At 39.2% G+C, this 27067-nt stretch overlaps 2 protein-coding genes across 3 annotated transcripts in view; both read left to right on the top strand.

Annotated features, from left to right (window-relative positions):
* The window catches only part of LOC126237056 (transmembrane protein 231), a 37786-nt gene that overhangs the window by 6145 nt on the left and 4574 nt on the right, over positions 1 to 27067 (top strand). The window contains exons 3-5 of one of the 2 annotated variants that reach the window (XM_049946837.1): positions 14621 to 14749; positions 21283 to 21508; positions 21736 to 21833. In XM_049946837.1, the coding sequence (XP_049802794.1) occupies positions 14621 to 14749; positions 21283 to 21508; positions 21736 to 21833 (453 nt within the window). The remainder of the gene's footprint in view (positions 1 to 14620; positions 14750 to 21282; positions 21509 to 21735; positions 21834 to 27067) is intronic. The other variant, XM_049946836.1, reaches the window with a different exon arrangement.
* LOC126237055 (prolyl 3-hydroxylase OGFOD1) lies at positions 14756 to 16421 on the top strand. Its single transcript, XM_049946835.1, has one exon. It carries the CDS (start codon positions 14888 to 14890, stop codon positions 16340 to 16342), a length of 1455 nt encoding a protein of 484 aa, XP_049802792.1. The 5' UTR covers positions 14756 to 14887; the 3' UTR covers positions 16343 to 16421.

Below are 27067 nucleotides of genomic sequence, written 5' to 3'. Positions count from 1 at the left end.
TCTGAGAGTAGAATCCAAATTGTTTTGATGTTGTATGCACGCGACTTACTAATATCTTATTCTGCATAAATTGTGATTGGTTTGGTAGGTAATCAGTAATTCTTTGCTTATATTCTGAGTCACTGTCTTACATTACAGGCAGGGCATACCAGAGAGCTACCATTATTAGAACTAAATTTCGTGATTCCTTGCAGCTGATTGTGGGTCATTCCATGCCAAGTGGTCTAGAATTCCCCGCATGACCATCATGGATGTTGATAAAATTTTGTGTGAACATTCACACAGGTTCCCAATTAACACTGGTAAAGTTTCAAGATAACAAGTTCACTAGTTGCAGAGATAGTCATTTGTTTGACTCCATAGCATAGTTATCAACTGTGCATCCCCAGAGTTTTCGACAACCTTCAGAAATAATATCTCTGACAATATTTTCTTGAAAGAGCAAAACCAGGCCATCTTGTACAACTTTGGAAAAAAGTGTGAATTTTAGCTTTTTATATCTCTAGAAGTAATCGTGGAATAAATATGGAACTTTGTGCATCGTAACTTACCAATAGAAGGTCTTAGAACATAAAATTTCGTTCTATTACTTTCCGATAGTGTACAGATTGAGGGCAAAGTTGACAATGTTTATAAAAACTCCAAAAAATAATATTTTAGTCCACTTTTACAAAAAAGAGACCAAAAGCTTTTAAACCATTTTCATTAGAAAGACCAGGGCCTAAACCTCCTGAAATGTAGTGCACTCTCTCTCTGTAGTGCACTCTCTCTCTGTAGTGCACTCTCTCTCTCTCTCTCTCTCTCTCTCTCTCTCTCTCTCTCTCTCTCTCTCTCTAGCTTTTTTTTTATTTTCAGTTCGACTGTATAAGGCCATTAAAAAAACAACGGTGGGTGACAGTGCATTGAAAATAAACCCATATTTCATTGGTATTCAAATTAAATCTTACGTCTGTTGTTATGTTCCACATACAGTTCTTTATTACTCTGTGCGGAAGGTAATATCAAAAGTCCTGATAGTTATGAAGTGAAACTGAGTCAGAAGAACTAATGAAATGTAAAAGAAGTGGTGTCTTTTGTCATGACTCATTGTGGCATATTTCAGCTTGTTTTTCTGCTATATATAATAACTACGGAATCAAACTGGTTATAAACTTCAAAATGTAACTTGTGTGTTATAAAGGTACCTGACCTCATGGTGGTAAAACTTCTGTGTAACAGCTGCTACATACATCATATAAATTGCCTTCAAGTTGTCACATTCTGCAAATTTTAGTGAAGTTCATAGTGCCCCCCACCTTTTTTTAAAAGGATTTATGTTATAGGAAATGTCTTTAGATTGTGCAATGCTGCTGATGTGCTAGATTAATTCTGGTTTAAGGTGTAGCATATTTTGTGTTCACATAGATTGCAGTTTGAGTGGAACTGTAGGGTATTGATGGAAAATGGTATAAATGTATTACTATGACCCATGGCGTCTTGAGCACTGCCGGTTTCTCTTAAAGTGAGAAAAACCAGCATTTTCATTGCCGTAGGGGCCACCCCCAATAACTGTGCAACAGCAACTACAGGTGAGTTTCCTTCCATAGTTTCCCAAGGGATCAACCGAAGCGTCTGATCCCATTCATCGGTTTTGACCCGTGATGTAGGGCTGTTGTGTGTGACGTCTTGAAGGCGCGGAGTTTGGTTTGTGAGTGTGGCGTGTTTGTAGGTGTCATTGTGTTGCGGTTCGTGGTGGCCTCTGGTGGTGTGTTTAGGGGTTTTGTTGTGTGGTGTATTGGGTTCAGTTTGGTGTTACTGATTCGTCTGGCTGGTTCTTGTTTTGGCTGTGTTTGCACCGAAATTGGTTTCATTGAGGTAACGATTTAGGGTTTTTGTGTGAAAGTTATTGTAGTGCCGTTCGCTGTAGGTCGTGTGTTAATTTGAGTAAATTAATTTGTTGTTGCTCTTGTTAGATATGGATATGACCGATAAATTTAATAGTGTGCAACTCTAGGCCATGATGGGTGCAACCCCGTTGAAATTGATAAAATTTCTACAGCTGTTTGGGTTGATTGCGGAGATGGTTAAGTGCGCTGTTTGTCGGCTTGAAATTACATTGGCAAAAGTTGCGGCGTCTCGGACCAGGGGCTGTTATATGTGGCGGGGCCATAGGGATAACCTATGGCGCTCCATACGTCGCGGTTCCTGGTTCGAGAAGTCTAGGTTGGGCATGCGCATGATTGTGTTGTTGGTGTATTACTTTTGTTGTAGATCGTCTCTCAGTTTTTGCGCACATGAGACTGGCGTGAGTGAGAGGAGTGTGCTTGACTGGTTTTCGTTTTGTTGTGAAGTATGTTTTGAGTTGAGTTTATTAAGTACAGGAGTAAGTTGGGTGGGCCTGGGGTTGTGGTGGAGGTGGACGAGTCACAGTTTGGGAAAAGGAAGTATGGGAGTGGTAAGTCTGTGGTTGGCTTCTGGGTGTGGGGGACTGCTGTACTGGGGATTGGGTGTTCGGAATGTGTTTTTAGGGTTGTGGAGGAGCAGTCTAAGGCGGAATTAGTGGGGTTAATTTTGAGGAGTTCATAGAACCGGGTTCCACTGTAGTTTCCGATGCTTTTCCTTCTTGTAGGGGGTTGGGTGATAGGGGGTACAATCATTTAGTTGTGAACCATAGTTTAGAGTTTAAAAATTATGAGACAGGGGCTTGTACGAATCCTGTAGAGGGGATGTGGGGGGGGGGGGGGCATTAAGTCAGTTCTTGGGAGGGGGAAGAGGTGCTCTTCTAACCTTAGGTCTCATTTAGATGAGTACTGCTGGCAGAAGAGTGTCCCTGAAGGCTATTGGTGGGTGTTTTTTAGGGCTATTTGTAAGATGTACAGGTCGATGGTGGTTAGTTTACGTGGGTGGTTGGCTGCGGCTCGGGTTGGGGGGGGGGGGTTAGTTGTTGGTACTGTTTGTGGGGTAGGAGTATTGGTTTGTGATTTAGTTGTGAAGCATCTATTTTGTTGCAGGTTTTTGTTTTTTTTTTTTTAATATATAGTGTTTGATTGAGATTTCTTTATTTTGCATTTGTTTTTTGTTTATGGGTATTTTATATTGGGAGGGAGGTTGGGGTGTGGGTGGGCTGGGTCTTTCTTTTGGTTGTGTATTTTTTCGTTGGTTTGTGGTTGTGTGTGTGTGTGTGTGTGTGTGTGTGTGTGTGTGTGTGTGTGTGGCTGGGTGTGTGCCTGTGTGTGATTGTAGTGGCCAACCTAGTTGCGGCGCCGGAACTATCTTGTGTAAGTTTTTATTTTTCTTGTTTTTAGTGTATTTGTTGTGTGTTGGGGTCAAGGGAAGTGTTAGATTCCAATGTGTGTTTGTGGCTGTGGGTGTTCCGGTATCAGGCATTGCTGTTGAGCTATATAGGTCAAGGGAAGTGTTCGATTCCAATTTGTGGTATTTGGAGCTGCTATTGAGCTATGTAGGTCAAGGGAAGTGTTCGAATCCAATTTGTGGGCTCGGGAGCTGCTGTTGAGCAAGGGAAGTGTCCGATTCCAGACGATATTGTGCTTAACGGAATTTGGGGAGTTTTGTGTTGTCCGTTTTTTTTCGTCGTTTTGTGTGGTTTGGTATGGTGGTGTGTGTGTGTAAATTTGTTTATGTTTACTTTGTGCCCACCCAAAAAAAACCAATTTCCCACGCTTGTCCTGTTAGTTTCATTAGGTTTTTTGTGGAACGTGTGTGTGTGTGTGTGTGTGTGTGTGTGTGTGTGTGCGTGCGTGTGTGTGTGTATGTGTGTGTGTGTGTGTGTGTTTTGTTGGTTTTTCAATGTATTTTCGTGTTTGTTGTCATGTTTACGTTATGATGTCATAGGCGCCATATTGGAGTCGTAGTGTATGGTCGTTTCTGCCGTATTTGTGACATCATGGGTCAAAGCAGACGGATGGAATCAGACGCTTCTGTATTTCCGTTCCCAAGTCTGATAATGGTTTCTTTACACAAGATCTCGAGCCTGGTGATACATTTCATTGTGTCAGAGGCCAAAGCTAGAAGAGGGCTGTTTTAGAATCCTAAGCATATGCTTACTTCAGGTTACTTGAATATTTACAGCTTTCATTAATTTGATGTAGAATATCATGAGGAAAACTATACTGCTGGCCAGATGTTGTCACTTTGCCCTTAGTTTGTAAACTATTGGAAACCAATAGGAGAATGAAATTTATTCTAAGATCTTCTATTGGTAAGCTATTACATGCAAAATTCCATGTTCCTTCCGGGTATGTAAAAAGCTAACTTTACTTCAAATTATCACAGTATGAGAATTACTCAAATAATCTTTTTTTTTCTTTAATTTTGTTTAAGAGATCACAAGTTGTACAAAATGGCCCAGTTTTGTTTCTTTCAAGAAAATATTGCCAGAGATGTTATGTATCAAATTTGCTGAAAACTCATTTTCGTCTTTCTAAACAAAACCAAAGAAATTGAAAGATGTCATGATTTTGCGAATATTCAGCTGGTATTTCTCTATGCAAATTGTGTGAAGTTGAGGCTGTAATAAGAAAAACAGATGCACATTTGTTTTTGAGGCATTTGCAAACCTCTTCATCTGCAAATAACTACTGCTACATGTCTGTCTGAACCTGCTTACTGTACTTGCCTCTTCGTCTCTTTCTACAATTTCTACCCTCCTCAATTGCCTCTAATATGAATTTGATGATTCCTTGATGTATCAGCTCTCTTTTAGTCAAGTTATGCCACAAATTTCTTTTCTCACCGATTCTGTTCAGCATCATCTCATTAGGTACATGATCTACCCAGCTAATTTTCAGTATTTTTCTTTAGCACCTCATTTCAGAAGCTGCTATTCTCTTCTCGTTTCAACTGCTTATCGTTCATGTTTAACGTCCATACAAGGCTGCACTCCTGACAGATGCTTTCAGGAAAGACTTCCTAAATTTCTCTTCTTGGAAATGATTTCCTTTCCATTGCCATTCTACATTTTATATCCTGGCTCTTCTTCAGCCATCATGATTATTTTCCTGATCTAATTCCCTCAGCATTGCATTATTTAATTTGACTAAATTCTGTTACCATTGTTTTGCTTTTTTGTTGTTCTCTTACATCCTTTCAAGGCAATGCCCATTCTGTTGAACAGTGTCAACGGCAAACTGCAAAATTTTTATTTCTGCTCCTTGAACTTCAGTTCCCTTTCCAAATTTCTCCTTGTTTTCTACATCTACATCGATACTCAGCAATCCACTGTAAGGTGTGTGGCAGAGGGTACCCTGTATCACTGCTTGTCATTTCCCCTCCTGTTCCACTCACAGATATAGCGGGGGAAAAATGACTGTCTGTATGCCTCCGATGAGCCCCAATTTCTCATAATTTCCCTTCCAGGCTACTCAGTGTACAGATTATTAACTTTGAGGATAGGCTTCAAACCTGTCTCACTCTCGTCTCTACCACTGCTTCCCCCCTTTGACACATGTAATTTCCGTCTGGCTTCTGTACAAGTTGTAAGTAACTTTTTGCTCCCTGTAGTTTACCCCTGTCACCTTCAGAAATTTAAAAAGTGTACTCTAATCAACACTGCCAAAAGCTTTCTCCGAATCTGCATGTGCTGTAAATTTAGGTTTGCCAATTCCTAACCTAATTTCTGAGGTAAGCAGGAGGATCAGTACTGCCTCACATGTTCCATTATTTCTCCATAACCCAAACTGATCTTCCATGAGGTTGGCTTCTATCAGTTTTTCCATTCTTCTCTAAATAATTTGTGTCAGTATTTTGCAAACATGACTTATTAAAGTTATAGTTCGGTACTGTGCACACCTGTTAGCATTCTTCTTGAAGTCTGGTGGTATTTCCCCCATCTCATATATCTTGCACACCAGGTGGAGTAGTTAAGTTATGGCTGGCTCACCCAAGGATATCAGCCTTTTGGTCGGAGACCCCATCTGCTTCTGGAAATGCCTTAGAGTTTAAATTCTGGTTCTGAAATCTTTATCATCTCTCTCTCTCTCTCTCTCTCTCTCTCTCTCTCTCTCTCTCTCTCTCTCTGTGTGTGTGTGTGTGTGTGTGTGTGTGTGTGTGTGTTATCTTTTAAGAGTCATCAGTCTTCTTACTGGTTTGATGTGGTCTACCACAAATTCCTCTCATTTGTCAACATCTTCATCTTAAGTAGTACTTGCACCCTATGTCCTCACTTATTTGTTTGACATATTCCAATCTCTGCCTTCCTCAACAGTTTTTACCCATCTACAGCTCCCTCTAATTCCATGAATGGCACACATTAGACTTTCCTCAATGGTATCGTGTTAGATTCTCCCTGATTTCTTAACGGCATAATCCATATCACTCCAGGCAGGGGGTTTACCTTCATAGTCTCAGATGTTATTGAATTTAGCAAAGGCCTATGTTAAAATTCAGGTGTAAGTAAGAAACATGTATTTTTTTGTTTTCTCCAAAAAACTTCTTGCCCCGAGATACAGGCCTCCAAGGATGACACAGCAAACACCATCTTGAAGATGTGAATTTCGGAAATTTTTTAAAATATTGTATCGCTGTTACAGTTCTAGATATTTTGTTACAGTTTTTTAATTTTTATTATTATTTGAAAGGTAATTGCTTTATGATTACAGTGGTATCCTCTGTTTTTACATATTTGTCCAAGATCTTTTACTGTAGCCTTTTGAATTTTTTTTTAATTTATAGAAAAAAAAATTTCCCAAAAATGCCAATTCAGAAAAGTTTGATTTTTTTCTGTTGATTAGTACCATGTTGATTAGTACCTTCTCTGTGAAGGAAAGCTTCCACTTTTAAGTTGGACAGGTTTTATTTTAAAAAATCATTTTTTTAACTTTAAAGGGTAATGTATGTATTCACTGTAGTTGTTTCTTTCTAATTTCTTTGTACAACATTTATTTCTATTGTCTTTGTTGCAGTTATTTCATATCACTTCCTTCGTTGCAGTTATTTCTTTTCACTTTCATTGTTGCAGATATTTCTTACACTTTGTTGTAGTTTCTTGTCAGTTTCTTTGTCGTAGTTGTTCATTGCAGGTTTCTGTATTGTAGTTGTTCAGTGCTAATTGTTTACTGAAGAGGCTTCTAAGAAATCTGAGAGTTCCGTGTTTTCGTGAGGAATTTACCAGTTGACACAGCTGCTGTGTGTTTTGTGAAAAGAACTGTTTGAAATGACTTCTGACTGGGGCCACAGGAGAGTGAAGTGTGCTGACTATTTGCATATCCATAAAAGAGTGATATATAAGACAAACAAAACAACAGACTGTGTTCAGGTTAGGAATAAGTGTTTTCATTTGAAGACTGTTTCAAAGTGAAGATGTTTCCATTGACAATTTTTTGTGTTATAAATGTTTTGACAGAGTAACAATGATGGTATCTCAACAAGGTGAAGCCTCCCGTAGTGCAGATGATTCAGATTTCGCATCAGTAGAGAAAGAATTAAATACCCTGAATCAGTCAGCTACGTAGGTAGGTATTAGTCCTGTTTAGAAACCATGGTCAGTGAAGTTGAGTCATAAACTCCATGCATCAAGAAAGTGTAGAGAAATTACTAAAGCTATAGATGAATACACTACAGTAAAACTGACCACACTCTTCAAAGTAGAAATTCCATCTTCAGCAGAAAATAAACCAAAGCACTCTTGCACCTCTTGCCAGGAATTTTTCACAAATATCAGTTCAGCTGTTGAATATTGTGCATCCTACAATGAAAAGGTGGAAGTTTTAACTATTATTCCAGAGACATTTTCAAAGGAAACAATTTTGAACCAGGTTCCATCAGTATCAGAGTATATGGTAGACAAATCAAGAAATGTGAGGTCTGTAAAAAGAGTCTTTGGTAGACCAGATCTCTATTAATAGGTCATCCTGTAGAAGCAGCTCAAGTTCAGATAGTGCTGTCATTTTATCTGGAAGATAAATGGGACTGTTGTCGCCAGAGTGCCAACAAAAAAGACACTATAACTGTAACAGTTGAAGGTCAAAAAGTTGTGAAAGTGAGGTACAGGACTCACAGTATCAAATAAACTTTTGCAGTTTATAAGAGCAACTATACAACTTCACATATTGGAAGATCAACATTTTATGTGCCACAACCTAAGTGGGTAGTTCCACACCCACCCAGAGATGTGTGTACTGTGTGAATTTTGAACTTTGAGTGGTAACTTTGAAGAAGTTACTGGAGCATGTGACATATGACACCTTGGTTGGGCGTGTGAAGTCATTAGTTGTCTGTGACGTAAAGCAAGAGACTTGTTTGTTTGAAGAATGTGGTGAATGCCCTGGAATGGGAGGACTGTCTTTACAGACACTTGGCCTGGAAGACATAGTAGATAACTCTGCAGAAATTACATATGCGACATGGGAGGAAAATGAACTAATAAAGAAAACTGTTGTCTTTGACAGTTTCATTGATGAACTTGGTAAATGGCCAGTGAGAGCAGTAACACACCAGCATCTGAAGCAATTGCAGCAACAACAACACATTGCAGAAGTGAAAGGGTGCTTCAGTGTGATTTTGCTGAGAACTGGTCTGTAATTCTCCCGCAAGAAGTACAAGGGTATCATTGGAGTAATGACCTGGTTTCAGTTTTTACAAGAGTGACATATTTTTAAAACAAGACCACAAGTGTTGCAGTTATAAGTGATGACACAGGACATGACTCGGCACATGCTTTGCTAGCAATGCGCAAAATTCTTCAACTGCAAACAGGGGCAGAGGAGATCATCATTATTTCTGATGGTGCTCTTGGTCATTTCATAAATCATTACCAGCTGTTTCAATTGATTAAGTCGCTTGTGCCAACTGAGTGGGTATACAGTGCTACTGGTCACAGGAAGGGGCCTTATGATGGTGTAGGTGGCCTGCTGAAGCACCATGCTACAAAACAATTTTTCCAGGTCAAATTCAGCTGTGATTCAGAATTCTGGGGATTTTACGAGAGTCGTGAAATCTTACACATCCACAGCCCTCATTCTTTTGCCCAAAGAGGAAATCGAAGAATTCCATGAGCAGAAAAAAAGAAGAATTGTCCTAACAAACTACTCCTGTGAAAGGAATTCAGAAGACATATTTTTGGACTTAGTGATGGGCGAACTCATATTGCATGTACTTTAAAGAGTAAGAAACAATAAATTTCATTCGTTTGGCCAACATCTCAGAAACAGCAGGATAATATTCACATTCACAACCTGAGAAGGGGGATGTTTATGGCACGTGTCTATGACTGTGATTGGTGGATTGCAGAGATTATAGACATCAGTTATGAGTTACACGAAATTGTAATGAACTTAATGCTACCACATGGACCACCTGCCGGATATAGGTTTCCAGCTAAAGGACAGCAACAACGCCATCAGTGCTCACTTCCTGTTCACAATGTTTTGAAGATTGTAAGTGGTCCAGTTCCTATTGGTTCAACAGGAATGCATCACTCTATATCAAAGGGAGATACTGAAGCAGTGGAACACAGTTTTAGTTCATTGACTGGCTTATTTCAGTCAAATCAGAGTGCACAGAAGTTGTATAAATTGAAACCTTTAAGTCTTTGGACCTTTCACATAAATTTTGGAACCATTTAAAATGCTTGAAAAATGAGTCTCTTACTCATCTTTCAAAACTAAAATTATGTTAAATAAGCCTAGGCTTTGATTTTTATGAGCCTGTTATGTGATGATAAAACAGGTTTTATACATGGCAAGAACTTCAATTGTTTATAAAACCTGTCCAACCTAAAAGTGGAAGCTCTTCTTTTCAGGGAATGTAAAACTATATTAAGCTAATCGGCAGAAAAAAAATTCAAAATTTTATGGATTGGCATTTTAAAAAAAATCCATAAATTATAAAAAAGTTCAGAATGCCATAGTTAAAGTCCAAATAGAGGATTTCTTTGTAATCATAAAGCAATTATCTTTCAAATAAAAAAAAATATCTAGAACTGTTCCAGAGGTGCAGCATTTTAAAAAAATTTCAAGAATTTCCATCTTCAAAATAGTATGCACAGTGTCATATTTGGAGGGCTGTATCTCGGAGCAGAATTGTTTTTACTTAGTCCTTCATTTTAATATATGTTAAATTCAATAACATCCGAGACTATGAAGGTAAGATTTTTTCCTAGCCTGTCTGAATTGATATGGACTATGCCTAACACATTTCCAATCTTGGGAGTACCTCTTCTTGTCATTGATTTCCATATGTTCCTTTCCTGGTGATTCTTCAGAGAAACATATCGTCAGTCCACCTAATTTTCAACATTCTTCTGTAGAACCACAACCCAAAACACTTTAATTCTCTTCTGTTCAAGTCTTCCCAGTGCCCATGATTCACTATTATACGATGTTGTGCTCCAAACATACATTCTCAAAAAATTTCTGCCTCAAATTAAGGCCTCTGTTTTATACTAGTAGACTTTTCTTGGTCAGGAATGTCCTCTTTGCTTGTACTAGTGGTAGAGTTTGTGTGTATGTCCTGAACTCAGTATGCAGTGGACCTGTGCCACTTCAAACCCCTCTTGGAGCAGTGGCTGTCAGGATAAGGACGACACAGGAAATAACTGTCTGCAACGTATATCTTCCCCCAGACGGTGCAGTACCCCTGAACGCATTGGCTGCACTGATTGATCAGCTCCCTAAACCTTTCCTACTTTTGGGAGATTTTAACGCTCATAACCCTTTGTGGGGTGGCACCGTGCTTACTGGCCGAGGCAGAGATGTCGGAAATTTACTGTCACAACTCGACCTCTGCCTCTTAAATACAGGTGCCCCGGCACATTTCAGTGTGACACATGGCACATATTCGGCCATAGATCTCTCGGTTTGAGGTCCTGGCCTTCTCCCATCTATCCACTGTAGAGCACATGATGACCTGTGTGGTAATGACCTCTTCCCCATCTTTCTGTCACAGCCCTGGCATCAGGCCCATTGGCGCCTGCCCAGATGGGCTTTAAACGAGGCAGACTGGGACACTTTCACCTCTGCTGTCACCATTGAATCTCCCCCACATGGTAACATCGATGTGGTAGTTGAGCAGGTAACTACAACAATCATTTCTGCAGCAGAAAACACAATCCTTCGTTCTTTAGGGTGCCCCCAGTGAAAGACAGTCCCTTGGTGGTCACCGGAAGTCGCGGAGGCAATTAAGGAGCATCGGTGAGCTCTACAGTGGCATAAGCGGCACCCTTCCCTGGAGCATCTCAACGACTCTGTGCCCATGTTCGCTAGCTTATCAAAAGACGGAAACAGGAGTGTTACGAGAGATACATTTTGACGATTGGGCGCCATACGCCACCTTCCCAAGTCTGAGTAAAGACCAAACTAGTTTTTGAGTACCAGACCCCAACGGGTGTTCCCGGTATTAACGTAAATGGCGTGTTTTCTACCGACGCAAACGCAATTGCCCAGCACTTTGCTGAGCACTATGCTCACACTTCTGTGTCAGAGAATTACACCACAGCCTTTGGCACACTGTCAAATGGCAAATGGAAGTTAAAGTCCTCTTTTTCACTACACACCACAGTAAACGCTATAACGCCCCATTTACAGAGTGGTAGCTCCTCAGTGCCATTGCATATTGCCCCAACACAGCTCCCGGGCCTGAGTGTATCCCCAGTCAGATGATTAATCATCTCTCGTCTGACTACAAGCAACATCTCCTCGTGATCTGCAACCGGATCTGGTGCAATGGCATCTTTCCACCACACTGGCAGGAGAGCACCATCATACTAGTGTTCAAACCCGGCAGAAACCCACTTAATGTGGATAGCTACCATAATACTAGTGCTCAAACCCGGAAAAACCCACTTAATGTGGATATCGGCCCATCAGCCTCACCAACGTTCTTTGTAAGCTGCTGGAATGTATGGTGTGTCGGTGGTTGGGTCGGGTCCTGGAGTCACATGGCCTACTGGCTCCATACCAGGGAGGTTTTCGCCTGGGTCGCTCTACCACTGATAATATTGTGTCTCTCGAGTCTGCCATCCAAACAGCCTTTTCCAGTTGCCAACACCTTGTTGCCGTCTTTTTTTATTTACGAAAAGTGTATGACATCACCTGGCGACATCATATCCTCGCCACATTAAACAAGTGGTGTCTCCGAGGCTCGCTCCCGATTTTTATCCAGAATTTCCTTTCGCTCCATACTTTCAGTGTCCAAGTTGGTGCCTCCCATAGTTTCCCCCATATCCAGGAGAATGGGGTCCTGCAGGGCTCTGTATTGAGTGTATCTCTATTTTTAGTGGCCATTAACGGTCTAGCAGCAGCTGTAGGGCAGTCCGTCTCACCCTCTCTGTATCTGGACAACTTCTGTATTTCGTACTGCTCCACCAATACTGGTGTTGCTGAGCAGCACCTACAGGGAGCCATCCTTAAGGCACAGTCATGGACTCTAGTCACAGCTTCCAGTTTTTGGCTGCAAAGTCGTATGTTACGCACTTCTGTTGGTGTCATACTGTTCATACGGAATCAAAACTTGACCTTACTGATGATCCCTTCACTGTAGTGGAGACATATCAGTTTTTAGGATTGGTTTTCGACACCCGATTGACTTGGCTTCCTCACCTTCGTCAGCTTAAGCGGAAGTGCTGGCAGAACCTCGTTGAATTAGGAACTGAATTATCATAGTGAACATTCTCACTTATTACCTTTAGGTGTGGCACATCAGTTTAAATATGAACTCGTGGTTCATTCCTGTGTGCATCTGCAGGTCACATTTTCCTGGCATCCATTTCTATACCTGCACATACTGCTCACCACTGGCATCTGTGCAGAATATTAGATATGACAGGGCAAATGGTATGGCATAATCTTTGAGATATGGATTTAGAAATGCTGACAGTTTTAAACATTTTCTGGATCACTGGGTATGTTCCAGTGAGTTATTGACAGTAGCACAAGGTTTTACTTTCAAAACGTGTGTAAATGCACATCTCCCATCACCAATCCATCCACCTACATCAAACTTGTATTTGCATGTGAAGTACTTAAGGTGGTAGAAACATACCACTTTCTAGGACTAGTTTCTGATGCTGAGCTATCATTCCTGAAAACTTAATGCTATGTGCCAGTAGTCGTCAACATTTTTTGCAAGAGCCAATATTGATTTTGGGAAGCGACATCTTGGACCCAAGTTAAAAGTCAGCACATTTAAGAATACTTTATGTCAACTGTTCTATCCTCAGTAGTTGCTGTGTTTGTGTGAATGGAGGAGTAATTGATTAATAACAGTAACTGTACTTACATTTAACTGCATTTTGCAATATCAGATGTGATCACGAATATTTACTATATGTTTTGAATGTCTTTTTTCTTCTATTCATGTTGTATTACAGCACCCTTAATTTAAATGACTGTTTTTTGCTACAAATACTTGACTATATTTGAAGTGACCATCTCTCTAATATGTTCTGTATTTGGCTCATGGCCAAATTAAAATTAAACACACCTTAAAACATTGCAGTCTCTGTAACTATTTTTATTTGTTACTGAGCATGAAAGGTGCACTCTTAAGAAGATCTTAATGTTAGTTGGCGGTTTTGGATTTAGCTGTTAGTTGCTAGATGCATATTATTATAAAATATGACTGAGAGAACCATGGTCCACATGAGTACTTGATTCACGCTGCATGTCACCCACGGGCCACAGTTTGGCGACCACTACTCTATGTTAACTCAGCAACACTTCTTGAGGTGCCATTTGCTCCAATCTTACGTGACTTTGCTTTCATGTTATCCCGCTTAGGTTAAGAAAGCCTGGCCTATGGATTAGCAGACCCATTGATGCTGTGCCTTTTAGATCCAGTTCATCACCATAGGATCATACCTGAAATCATGCCTTTCAGATGAGAACCACAGATAGCCTCCTGACAGAGACAAAGATAATCCCGTTACAATTCAGTGACTCCAACTATTACTCAACTAAGCTGCCGATGTATTTTATTTGTTACTGAGCAGGAAAGATGCACTCTTATATTCAATTTCCAGTTAACAAGGCTTAGCTTACACAAAAATGTTTCCAGTCTGGTGCCCCAATATCAGCCCCAGAAACGTTTGCCAGTTATCTGATCTCTCTGTGTGGTGACATTAATTGGTTTACTCAGTCGCGCATTTGACTTTTGTGCAGTTGAAACCACTGGTGGCTTCAATAAATTTACATCAGTAACAATTTATCTCAAATTTTTCATTGTTTGATGTCAATAACAGTGTCATTTGAGTGATGTTATCTATAAAAATGAATAAAGAAAACAGTACTCCATTAAAAGCATTATTTGTTAATACAGTGTAGGTTTTCACTTCCAGTGTTTACTTTGATTAATTTTAATTGAGAATGATGCCACAAGTCAGAGATATGCATAGAGCACCATGTGACAAATGATGGTGCCCTCTATGACAGCTGTATAATTTCCAGACCACCTTGACTTTTCGATGCAGTTTCAGTTTATCTCTGGAGATGTCGCCAATAGGTGGGGACAAAATGTCAGCGAATATTTTTATGTATTGAACACTTCCTCTCAGTGCAGAAGTTTTAACTAAAGCATTATCTGTTGCTACACTTACATGTAAACCATCAAAATTGTGTTGAGTAAGTTAATTATTTCATTATACTGTGCAAAGAAGGCATTTATTGAGACATAGCTTTGTGTTTTTCAGACAAGAGAAGAAGACAGAGATATTGATGGAAAAAATGAATTACTGTTTTTTGAAATGGAGCTTCTCTTACACAGAACTGAAGCAGTTTTCTCACTGATACTCTTTCTAGTTTTTGATTATAAGCTCTATGTAAGTACAGAATATTACCCTGATGAAAAATGAATATTTAAACTTGAGGCACATCTAGTATCCTGTGTAATAGTGTCTAATAAGCTAAAAAAGGAAAGGATATATTAAGCATTAAGTCTACAATTACATCATCCCACCATGTCAGCGAAAGGCTGTGGAAATTCAGAATCAAATGTTTCAGCTGAAAATTGTGTTGAAGTTAGATCTGATCTACTTCAAAATGAAGTAAAGGATTGGTTGTCAAGTCATTGGTCAGGCAAATCTGATTCAGGCCCTAGTGAAAAGTGGGGCATTTCTCTACTTAGTGAACCTTTTAAGATTTGCACTTTGACGAATCTTATATCTGATCATGCGTACTTGGAGAAACTGAAAGTTGAGCTACTTAGCTTAGAATTCCAAATGAAGAATAATGACTTATACCAATATCGTCAGTCTGAAGATCTTTTTCGTTTTGACTTGCCTGCTATTAATTCGTTCAGATGCCTTCTAAATAATACCATTCGACAATGGCTAGAAGATATTACCAATATACAACTGAGGGAGAAAATATCTGCAAATTGTTCATGTTATGATGATACAGATTACCTTCTCTGTCATGATGACCAGTGTGAGGATAGATGCATAGCGTATATTTTTTATCTGAATCGTAACTGGACCCCACATGATGGTGGAGCATTGCAACTATTTAACACCATGGAAACAGAGCCAGGAAATATTGTTAAATCAATATTGCCACAATTTAATTCTTTTGTTTTCTTTGAGGTGTCAGAAATATCATTCCATCAGGTACAAGAAGTATTTACGATGGATAGAACGAGAATAACTGTGAATGGTTGGTTTTATGGTTCCAGAAAAATTAAAAGAAGGGAGCATAAGTTGGGAAATAATGACTGTGTTACAGTTCCTCTCTTGCAGGTTGAAGATTTGTTTTCCTCAAATGTGATAAACAGTGTATATTATAATGGTGATGAATTACTGAAAACACTTAATTTACATTTTGAGAAGACTAGCTCAATCATGCTGGAAGATTTTATCTGTAAAGAATTTTATGACAGTTGTTGTAAAGCACTTTCTAGAAGTACAGTATCTTGGTTAAGAAAAAGACCTGTTAATTATTGGTTATATGATACAGCAGATGAGTCCACTCTGAGTTCTGAGGTACAAGGATTACTTACGCTTATGAAATCAGAAAAGCTGTTCCAGTTACTTTCCGTGTTGACATGTCTAGATCTCACATGCATTGGTAAGATGAAGAAGTCTTGTGACAAAACTATCAAAGTTTCTGCTTGCTCATATGAAATTAGAAGGTGGAAGTCAGGATATTATTCGTTGGTAAATGATGCAAGCTTTTCTAAAGAAAGCTTGTTAGATGTCACACTTTACTTGAATTGTGAGAACTGTAGTGAATGTGGAGGATCAACAGTGTACATTTCTCCAGAAGAGGAGGAAGAACTACTTTGTGCTTCTCCTAGACCTAATTCCCTATCTGTTACATACAGAGAATCAAATACTGCTTGTTTTGTTAAGTACATTAATCATAACTTCAGAGGTGATTTCTACACAATTAATTTTTCTTGTGTGGAACAGGCTTGAAAATCACCAGTTTGTTACAGATTTTGTTTGAATGTAAAGATAATTAATTGCCAGCTTTGTACTTATAAGTAAATAAACTATGAAATACAAAACAGTGTTTCCATACAAACCATTCCTCAGAGGTATCTGCATGACTGGGAAGTAGTTGATGAATCCAGAATTGATAGTATTACCAGAAGTTTTAATTGTCAAATGTTGTTGTATTTTCTCTTTCAGCCATCAACAGTGGTGTTTTGTCCGTTGTGATTAGTCTAGGAAAGCTTATCAGACTGAAATCACGATATATATAATAGAGGGAAACATTCCACGTGGGAAAAATATATCTAAAAACAAAGATGATGTGACTTACCGAACGAAAGCGCTGGCAGGTCGATAGACACACAAACACACACACAAAATTCAAGCTTTCGCAACAAACTGTTGCCTCATCAGGAAAGAGGGGAAGGAGAGGGAAAGACGAAAGGATGTGGGTTTTAAGGGAGAGGGTAAGGAGTCATTCCAATCCCGGGAGCGGAAAGACTTACCTTAGGGGGGAAAAAGGACAGGTATACACTTGCGCACACACACACATATCCATCCACACATATACAGACACAAGCAGACATATTTAAAGACAAAGAGTTTGGGCAGAGATGTCAGTCGAGGCGGAAGTGAAGAGGCAAAGATGATGTTGAATGACAGGTGAGGTATGAGTGGCGGCAACTTGAAATTAGCGGAGATTGAGGCCTGGTGGGTAACGGGAAGAGAGGATATATTGAAGAGCAAGTTCCCATCTCCGGAGTTCGGATAGGTTGGTGTTTGTGGGAAGTATCCAGATAACCCGGACGGTGTAACACTGTGCCAAGATGTGCTGGCCGTGCACCAAGGCATGTTTAGCCACAGGGTGATCCTCATTACCAACAAACACTGTCTGCCTGTGTCCATTCATGCGAATGGACAGTTTGTTGCTGGTCATTCCCACATAGAATGCATCACAGCGTAGGCAGGTCAGTTGGTAAATCACGTGGGTGCTTTCACATGTGGCTCTGCCTTTGATCGTGTACACCTTCTGGGTTACAGGACTGGAGTAGGTGGTGGTGGGAGGGTGCATGGGACAGGTTTTACACCAGGGGCAGTTACAAGGATAGGAGCCAGAGAGTAGGGAAGGTGGTTTGGGGATTTCATAGGGATGAACTAACAGGTTACGAAGGTTAGGTGGATGGCGGAAAGACACTCCCACTCCACCCGGGATTGGAATGACTCCTTACCCTCTCCCTTAAAACCCTCATTCTTTCGTCTTTCCCTCTCCTTCCCTCTTTCCTGATGAAGCAACCGTGGGTTGCGAAAGCTTGAATTTTGTGTGTGTGTTTGTGTTTGTTTGTGTGTCTATCAACATACCAACGCTTTTGTTTGGTAAGTTACACCATCTTTGTTTTTAGATATGTTTTTCCCATGTGGAATGTTTCCCTCTATTATATACACAATATTGTTTGGTTGATATGTTAGTAATCAGTGCAAACACAGTGAGGAGTATTTTTGAGTGTAAAGTGTTAAAAAATTTTCAACATATTTCGCAACACTGTGTAAAATATGCTTGTTGGCAACACCGTTTCCATTGCTCCTCTGTTTATAACAAATGAGTGAGAACTAGCACATAAACCATTCTGCATCAAGTTTTGTGTTTGGTTTGAACTTTTTGTTAGACACAATGTCAGTGTGAAAATACAGTAGTGAAAGAATGAGGTGGGTGGACTATGAAAAAAAAAAAAAAAAACACGAGAAGATGGTATTTAAGAAAAGTGAAAAACGCTTCCCAGTTGTTGGAAATCTGTCAGAGGTATTGCAGAAATATCTTATTCCTCAAGTAATGGTATTAGCATCATATCCATTGTGCAGGAGTTGGTACACTCACTACCGGAAGGAACTTGGTGACAACCTACCTGAACGATTACAGTCACTCAAATGTGAAACTGAAGAAGACAATGCAGATGTTTATATTCCTAGGTGTGAAATTGTTGATGTGTTGAATGTTAGCATTTCTGCTTACCAGGAAATGTAAGAAGCACAAGAAGAAAACATTATGCAAAAAGAAAAGAAGAAGAAATTGAAACGAGTTTTACACAAGCAACATCTTCAAAACTTTGTGAAGTGTATAATGTAGATGCAGTTGGTACAAAACCTGAAGATAGTGAATTGTGCATGAAATGTGATGTGTGATTTCAAAACCTAAATACTGCTCTCTCAGCAGCCTCTTATATTGAGAAGATACAGTTACTGACACTGCTACCAGGTAGCTGCTCTAATCAGCAGATACAGAAATGCACACCCACTTCTTCACATTATTTGATTTCAAAAGCTCGTAAAATCAAGAATGAGAAAGGTAGTTGAGCATGCCCAGATTCTTACTGTGGGCATCCATTGCAAGATGATATGCTTACTGTTGCTCTGGAATATTACCCAAGTGATGACAAAGATTGCAACGGCAAAGTCCTAACCAGGCTAATGTCATCTCTGTTAGTGAAAATGGTGAAAAAGTTAAAAGATATATGACAAGAACAGTAAGAGGAGCATATCTGCTAATGAAAAAGAACAACACGAATTTAAAAATTGGTGTCTCAAAATTCTACTCCTTTCAACTAAAACACATAAAATGCCAGCCAGTGAAGGAAGTGTGCGTATCTATTTACTGCACTAATTTGAAACGTGTTTGTTTCTCCATAAGTAGTGTCACAGGAAAGATGTACACAGAGATGGACCTGATGCTTTTGTGTATATTTCGAGAGCAGCAAGATAATGTTGGTTGCAGGAGTATGCAATATGTCCTGGTGCTGAGGTAATGACTGTTGAAGCATTACACCTTCAGGGTGCTGACAATGACGTAACCTATGAGTTGAGTTGTGGGAGGGCGAAGGTTTGGTGAAGAAGACAGTAGAGCCAGAGAAGTTTGTTAACAGACATTAGGCATTGGGTCATGAAAGAAACAGCTCACCATCATATCTGGAGGATTCAGAGATAGGCCATAGCAGAAGTAAAATCGGCCACATCTCAGAATACGGACACATTAGTTCTTCATTTCGACTTTGCTGAGAACTGATCTGTTGCCTTGAGGAACGAAATTCAAAGTTACCACTGGCACACATCACAGGTATCAATATTCACAAGTGGTGCACACTTTCTTGGAACATCGGTCTGTTTTGCTATTGTCAGTGATGATCTCTTTCATCACAGTGCACATGCATGCTACATAATTGATGACATAGCATTTAGAGGCCATGCGTGTCCTAAACATGTGTATGATACTGATGGTGCAGCATCTCATTTTAAAAATCGATTTCAGCTGTGTGAGCTTGGTCTACACTATAGTACGGGAATTAAGACAAAAAAATGGATATTTTCAGCAACAGGTCATGGAAAAAGTGCATATGATGTGGTAGGAGGCCTCTTAAACATCTTGAAAAAAGATTTAATCTCCTGCATGAAACTGTTGATGCTATAAGAGATGTTACTGGATCTGTACACACCATATCAACATTAGTAACAAACCTGAAACTCTTAATTCTAAATGAAAGTACGTTAAGGGAGTTCCGTTTAAAAAACGAGAAAAGTGGTCCGCTATTAAGCGTGTGGTAGTAATACAATCAATTCACTACTGGGTTGCATCCTGGAGTGGCACATACATTGTAAGAACAGTTCTTCACGAAATGCAGCCTGTTACTGTATGTGCAGCCTGTTACTGTATGTGAAACGCAGAGATCATGGTATACATTAGAAGACTTTGTGTGAGGCACTTCATTTCTGATGTGTATGACAATCAGTGGTGGGCGGGACAGGTAATAAGTGTGTCTAATGAGCTGAAAGGTATAAATGTCTCCTTTGACACCTCATGGTACTGCGAATGCTTTCCAATGGTTATCCTCATAAGACCAGTGTCCAGTTCCTATTTCTCAAGTACTGCTCTTGTTGAATCACCCTTTGTCTGTGTGCAAATTCCGCTCGGCTATACAACTTCAATGAGGAGCAGATGAAAAAAACAAATTAACTCTTTTCAACAGTGCAGTGTTGATTGTTACACTGTAGGCAATTTTAATTCGTGGAAAGTCACGAAGAAGTAAAATCATTACCGAAGACGATAACAATTTGTGAATAACGTCACAAAAAGAAAAATGGGTATTAATATTTTATATCATTTTTGTTATAAAATGCTTTCGAACAAAATTATGAATTGCTTTTCCATTTGCTCATAATGTTGTAAAGTAATTATTTTGATTCAGAAATACCAGTTTTGCATGACATTTACATAAAATCAGTGATAAATTTAAATATTTAAATGTCCATGGCTTTTTGGCCTTGAGGACAGAGGTAGGTCAAAGAACCAAAAAATTTCAGATTTTTTTCATCATTATGTTCAATTATTTTAAGAATTTCATGCATTAATGTCATAACTGACAGTTAGCAGTCCTTCTGCTTTATCATTTCTCAAGACAGTTAACATCCTGTGACTACACATATTTTCAGAACATAATTTTTAAATTCGCATTACAAATTTTCATAACTTAAAAAAAATAAAACCTCAGAAGTGTGTGTATCATATCTCATAGTATTGGGAACAAAGTGTTTATTGAAAATAAATTCTGATCTCTATCACTTTCGGTTTTTTAATCACAATTTTTCAACTTTCCCATTCATTACGACATTTTTGCAAACACTCTCATTGAGAGAGGTCTGTAGCATTTTAATAAACAATCAGAAAATCAAAATTATTATAATTTTGGAGAGGTATCGTGTGTAACTTCAACATTTTTATTTTTTCCCAGCAAACTTCGAAGTAGTGATGTGACACATTCACTCTTGACCTATGTGATTTGAGATGAAATTGCCCACAGGACAGTTTTCGAAATTCATTACATTTTGTCATAAACGTGAGAAAATGTTTCAGAAGTAATTGTAAATTTTTATTGCAGAAGTACAGTGCATTTCAAATGGAGTCACTTGCCATCATTCAGCATTCATCTAGTCTGCCAGGTGCAAGATTTGACATAGTAGGTGACCTGAAACTAGTTCAAAAACAACCACTTTTTCATGATGGAAGAGACGTGAGCTTTAATTATTCATGCATAGATGAAGAAAGCACTGATCCGCAAGTTTTTAATTTGCAGAAAATTATAAAAGAATATGTTGGCAGGAATGGTAAGTATTACAGCTTACAAAAAATTGGTGTGTTGGATATTTTTTTAAGCAGATATATTACAACATTACTACAAACTGATTTCTTCATATCAGTTTAGAGGTTATAAGTTCACAAGCTTTCATTCTTTCTTTCTTTTATCACTTAGAAACATTTGGTAGCATGGGGCTATCACTGTAGTTGCTTACTTCTTTGCGGACTCTCTAACGGTAGTTAAATTGTTTTTCAGCAAGCATAGGAATCACCACCTTCAGAGGCCAATTTGTGTGTTTGCAAAAGTCCTCTTTTTCCCCATCGCACAGTTTTTTCTTGATGGCATCAAATGAGGTAATTGATACAAGTGTTATTGTGGTAGCACAGATTTTAGCGAAGGAGCTTGCAGAAGACTTTAATCAAGAGCAAATGGATAGAAAAATAGATTTCTCATGTAAATCATTTGCCGTTGTCAAATGTGCTGATAAAACAGTTGTTAACAGGAGACACTGTATGTTTGTAAATAAGTTTTTGGCTCTGAGCACTATGGGACTTAACATCTATGGTCATCAGTCAATAAGTTTTGAATAAGTAAAATTGAACTATATTTCTTCTTCTACGCAAAGGTCAGATACATGTGTGTGACATGTCATGCCAGTTCACATGAAGCTACAAGTAACAGTCACACACCAGACAACGGGAAACACTCTCACTGTTGTACGCTTACAGAATTCCTATTAGCTCAATTTCTAAATTTGTGTGTCAAATGCTTGGTGCTATTTACAATACTCTTAAGATATATCTGAAAGTAAAGCTCTAATCTCACTAGTTGTGCTTTGTGTTCCGAAAAATCACAGGTGCTATAAATATGCAATTGTGCATAACCATTCATCACTCAGTAATTGCACCAATAAGAATACTTGTGTTTTGTGATATTGCGTCCTACATCAAGAGTAGCTTTAAATCTCTTGAGGCACTTCATTGTAAAAAATACACTTAATGACTAAAACAAATCTTTATTATTATTATTATGCCAAAATCAAAGTGCCCTTAACATACTTTTTTTTTCAAATTATGTCCAAAAAATGTTTCTTTTATTAGTGAAAAACATATAATGAATGGCATCACATATAAGATAGCTTATAAAGCTCAAAATAATGAGTTATAAAATTTTTAAGATCACCAATAATAAAATCCCAAGTATATTTGTGTACTGGACTTTCACTAAAACTTCCCCGCTATGTAGTCTAACCGTGTATTTCACAAAGATTTCCTGCAAACATAAATGTTGTAGTAGCTCACTAGAGCAGAGTGAATACCGTATTTACTCGAATCTAAGCCGCACCTGAAAAATGAGACTCGAAATCAAGGAAAAAAATTTTTCCCGAATTTAAGCCGCACCTGAAATTTGAGACTCGAAATTCAAGGGGAGAGAAAAGTTTTAGGCCGCACCTCCAAATCGAAACAAAGTTGGTCCATTATAATATGAGACACAATTTAGGTCGAATGAATGACGATACAGCTACAGAAGTTTGGTTCGAGTCGTAAGCTTAGCAGTTAAGCTTTGCCAGGTAGCCATTGCTATGCGTCAGGCGCTCCGTCCGTATTTATGCGGGTACCCTTCCTTTTTCACGTGCTTCGTTTGGTTTGAATTGATTGCTTATTTTTCTTTGATCTGGTAAGTGCCGTTCTCTTTGTTATAGGTGTTTACGTCACTCTAAGCTGAAAATGCATTACTGTACTGTGTCATGCATTGTTTGTTTCATTCTGATAATGAGTGTTTACGACCTGTCGCCGCTCGCGGCATGGCTTGCTTTTGTGCGCGCTACAGCTGCTTACAATAAAAAAAAAGAGAGAGAGAGAGGAATCATCTCATTAGCGAAACAATGCCAAGAGACTGCTATTTTTTGTTACTTACACTGATGCTTTCTTTGTTAATGATCAACAAGAACCAAATAATAGACTGCATATGATAGAAGATGTTCTGAACGAGAGTTTGGCGAAAATTTTTCTGTTTGAAAATCTTTGTAGACGCCTCTGTAGTACGTTACATTCTGCACAGAAATTAGAGTTATCTTAGATTTAAAAATCTAGTCAATTGCCGTGCTTCATTTCTGACTGTATCACTATTAGGCATAAGAATAATACGAATATAAACATGACATGATATGTATATTCTTCCGCGTTTGCTGTTGTCTCACTCTAATTTCATAGTTTATTAGGCAGACAGGATTTAAATGAGATAGGCGCAAACACGAAAGAATACATGGCAAAATGTTTATATATGTATTATTCTTATGGTGAAGAGAATACTGCACATGATTCTCAATTCATAAAAGTTCCTATTAGCAACCATCTCTTCTCATAGGTAGGAAAAAATTCAGAACGTAGAGTTGGCCATATTGAGAAACATCCCAAACAGTCTTGCCAGTCGGATTTTCGTAGTACATTGAAATACTGCTACTTTCGAAGATGAATAATATGGAATTTGTATTTACTTCGTTGGATAATGTATGAAAATGCAGTGCTCGAAACTCGGGGCGGAGAAAAAAATCTCGTCTTATCACTTTTTTCTTTTAATTTATTTACTGACGCAGAGGTTTGGGCGCCAGTATTTATCTTTGTGCCTGCAAAGCATGCCTGTGTAGCGCTACATATATTCGACAGCAGAAGTTAGTTGTGGCGGCACCTACCAATATTTTTCAGAACTTCCGCTTACTTTGCACTCGATTCTAAGCTGCAGGCGGTTTTTTGGATTACAAAAACTGGAAAAAAAGTGCGGCTTAGATTCGAGTAAATACGGTATATGTTGTACCACTGATGAGCACTTGTCTATCAACTGACCAACTGTCATAACTTCCTCCTTCACTTTCTGAGCCGTTATATTCAGTTTTGAACTCAGGATCACAGGACAAACCCATCCTTTTTTGAAAGCATAGGCTAAACAAAAAGACTGGAGAGACACTGAAAGTGCACATTTTGTTGTGAAGCATCCAAAGCTGCCTACTGTAAAGGTGATCTCTAGAGGCAACCAACTCAGCCAGGCTACAAATGTAGGACAATATGCTCTGTAGCAGTCGAACATTGAACTATCAGTGCTGAAATGGATATAACTGGGGTTTTACTTTTTTGAAGGCCTGTTGTTAAGTTGCCCAAGTGTACTTTGGATTTAGTTTCCATGTCAGAATAATGAAAACATGGTAACTCGCAGTTTTATATTAAGTGGTTAACTAGTTCTGCAGTAATGCGGACCTCAGCAAGGTCACTCCCTAAGTCAAAGTACTTTAACAATGTGTTGCATTATTGCAAATGATGCTGTGTTACTGTAGTATTAATAAGTGATTAAAAGAGACTGCTGCAGGCTAGAAGGTTTAAGAACATTCTGACTTTTCAATATTGTTGTAAGCAAATAGTTAGCCCTCAACACAAGCAGGCAGCAAAGACTTGTGTTGTTGAGCAAACGAAAGAAGAATGAGAGTAGTTCCATGTAACTGTAGTTGCTGAAGCTCTTGTGCAATGGTGGGGCAAGCCGCATTAGGACAGGAAGTCAAACCGCTTTTAACTTTCCTGGCTACTATGACAGTGGCCCAGTATTTTGAAGTTTCCACAAGCGAGGTAGTTGGCACAAGTGCTGGTAGTGGAGTAACATGCAAGTTTTCAGTGCTTCTAGAAACTTGACTTTATCCAACTATCATTCTACAGATGATGTTTCACTCGCATTCACCGCTTTTTTAATAAATTGCTTTTAAAAGGATATAGTATATTTTAAATAATGCAGCTTACAGACCTAATTTATTTCCACAAGTAACAGAGACCATGAATTAGAACCAGGGATCACATTTTATACTCTGTAAATGACAAATTGTAATAACCCGATTGTAAGACGAGGTTTTTTCCCAAATTAGGGGGTCATCTTTCATTTGTAGATTAAACTAGTGCTGCTGAGTCAACTTTTAAACCCAGAACCTCCCACAGAAGAACCACAAAAGTGCCCCACTTGTGACAGGATACGTTCCGGGACTGGACCAGACTCTGAATGTGGCTCTCCAGCAGGTATATGACTTCCTCAAATCCTGCCCTGAAATGAGATCCATCCTTCATGAAATCCTCCCCACTCCACCAAGAGTGTCTTTCCGCCGTCCACCTAACCTTCGTAACCTGTTAGTTCATCCCTATGAAATCCCCAAACCACCTTCCCTACCCTCTGGGGCTCCTACCCTTGTAACCGCCCCCGGTGTAAAACCTGTCCCATGCACCCTCCCACCACCACCTACTCCAGTCCTGTAACCCGGAAGGTGTACACGATCAAAGGCAGAGCCACGTGTGAAAGCACCCACGTGATTTACCAACTGACCTGCCTACACTGTGATGCATTCTATGTGGAAATGACCAGCAACAAACTGTCCATTCGCATGAATGGACACAGGCAGACAGTGTTTGTTGGTAATGAGGATCACCCTGTGGCTAAACATGCCTTGGTGCACGGCCAGCACATCTTGGCACAGTGTTACACCGTCCGGGTTATCTGGATACTTCCCACCAACACCAACCTATCCGAACTCCGGAAATGGGAACTTGCTCTTCAATATATCCTCTCTTCCCGTTACCCACCAGGCCTCAATCTCCGCTAATTTCAAGTTGCCGCCACTCATACCTCACCTGTCATTCAACAACATCTTTGCCTCTGCACTTCCGCCTCGACTGACATCTCTGCCCAAACTCTTTGTCTTTAAATATGTCTGCTTGTGTCTGTATATGTGTGGATGGATGTGTGTGTGTGTGTGTGTGTGTGTGTGTGTGTGTGTGTGTGTGTGTGCGCGCGCGTGCGTGCGTGCGTGCGTGCGTGCGTGCGTGCGTGCGTGTGTGTGTGCGTGCGTGCGTGCGTGCGTGCGTGCGTGCGAGTGTATACCCGTCCTTTTTTCCCCCCTAAGGTAAGTCTTTCCGCTCCCGGGATTGGAATGACTCCTACCCTCTCCCTTAAAACCCACATCCTTTCGTCTTTCCCTCTCCTTCCCTCTTTCCTGATGAGGCAACAGTTTGTTGCGAAAGCTTGAATTTTGTGTGTATGTTTGTGTTTGTTTGTGTGTCTATCGACCTGCCAGCGCTTTCGTTTGGTAAGTCACATCATCTTTGTTTTTAGATATATTTTTCCCACGTGGAATGTTTCCCTCTATTATATTTATACAGTGTATAATAGATTAAGATAGCGGTTGTCTTACATTTACAGAAGAAGCTTTGGCTATAGAGGTTTTGTACAGATTTATTTTGAACAATACTGAAGGGTAGGACATAGCAAACAATACTTATATTTGAATGCGCTTGCAATAGTATCAACCTTGCTTGAACAATGACATGACATATGACTCATGGCCCTAGGGCTGTATGGCAAAGGGTATTCGACAAACTATGAACTAGCTACAAGAATAATAAAATACTCTGCTTAAAAACTGACAAATTTGTTAAACACAGGAGTAAATAACATTAAATACTGTTAACTTACAAACTTTTGTTGTAATTCAACAGATTTGCAATAAAAGATCTCATACATGTATTGATACCATATACATACATACATTCATTCATTTATG

This window comes from Schistocerca nitens, chromosome 2 (assembly GCF_023898315.1).
Source record: "Schistocerca nitens isolate TAMUIC-IGC-003100 chromosome 2, iqSchNite1.1, whole genome shotgun sequence".
Taxonomy (NCBI): domain Eukaryota; kingdom Metazoa; phylum Arthropoda; class Insecta; order Orthoptera; family Acrididae; genus Schistocerca; species Schistocerca nitens.
This window is presented reverse-complemented; position numbering and strand designations above follow the sequence as displayed.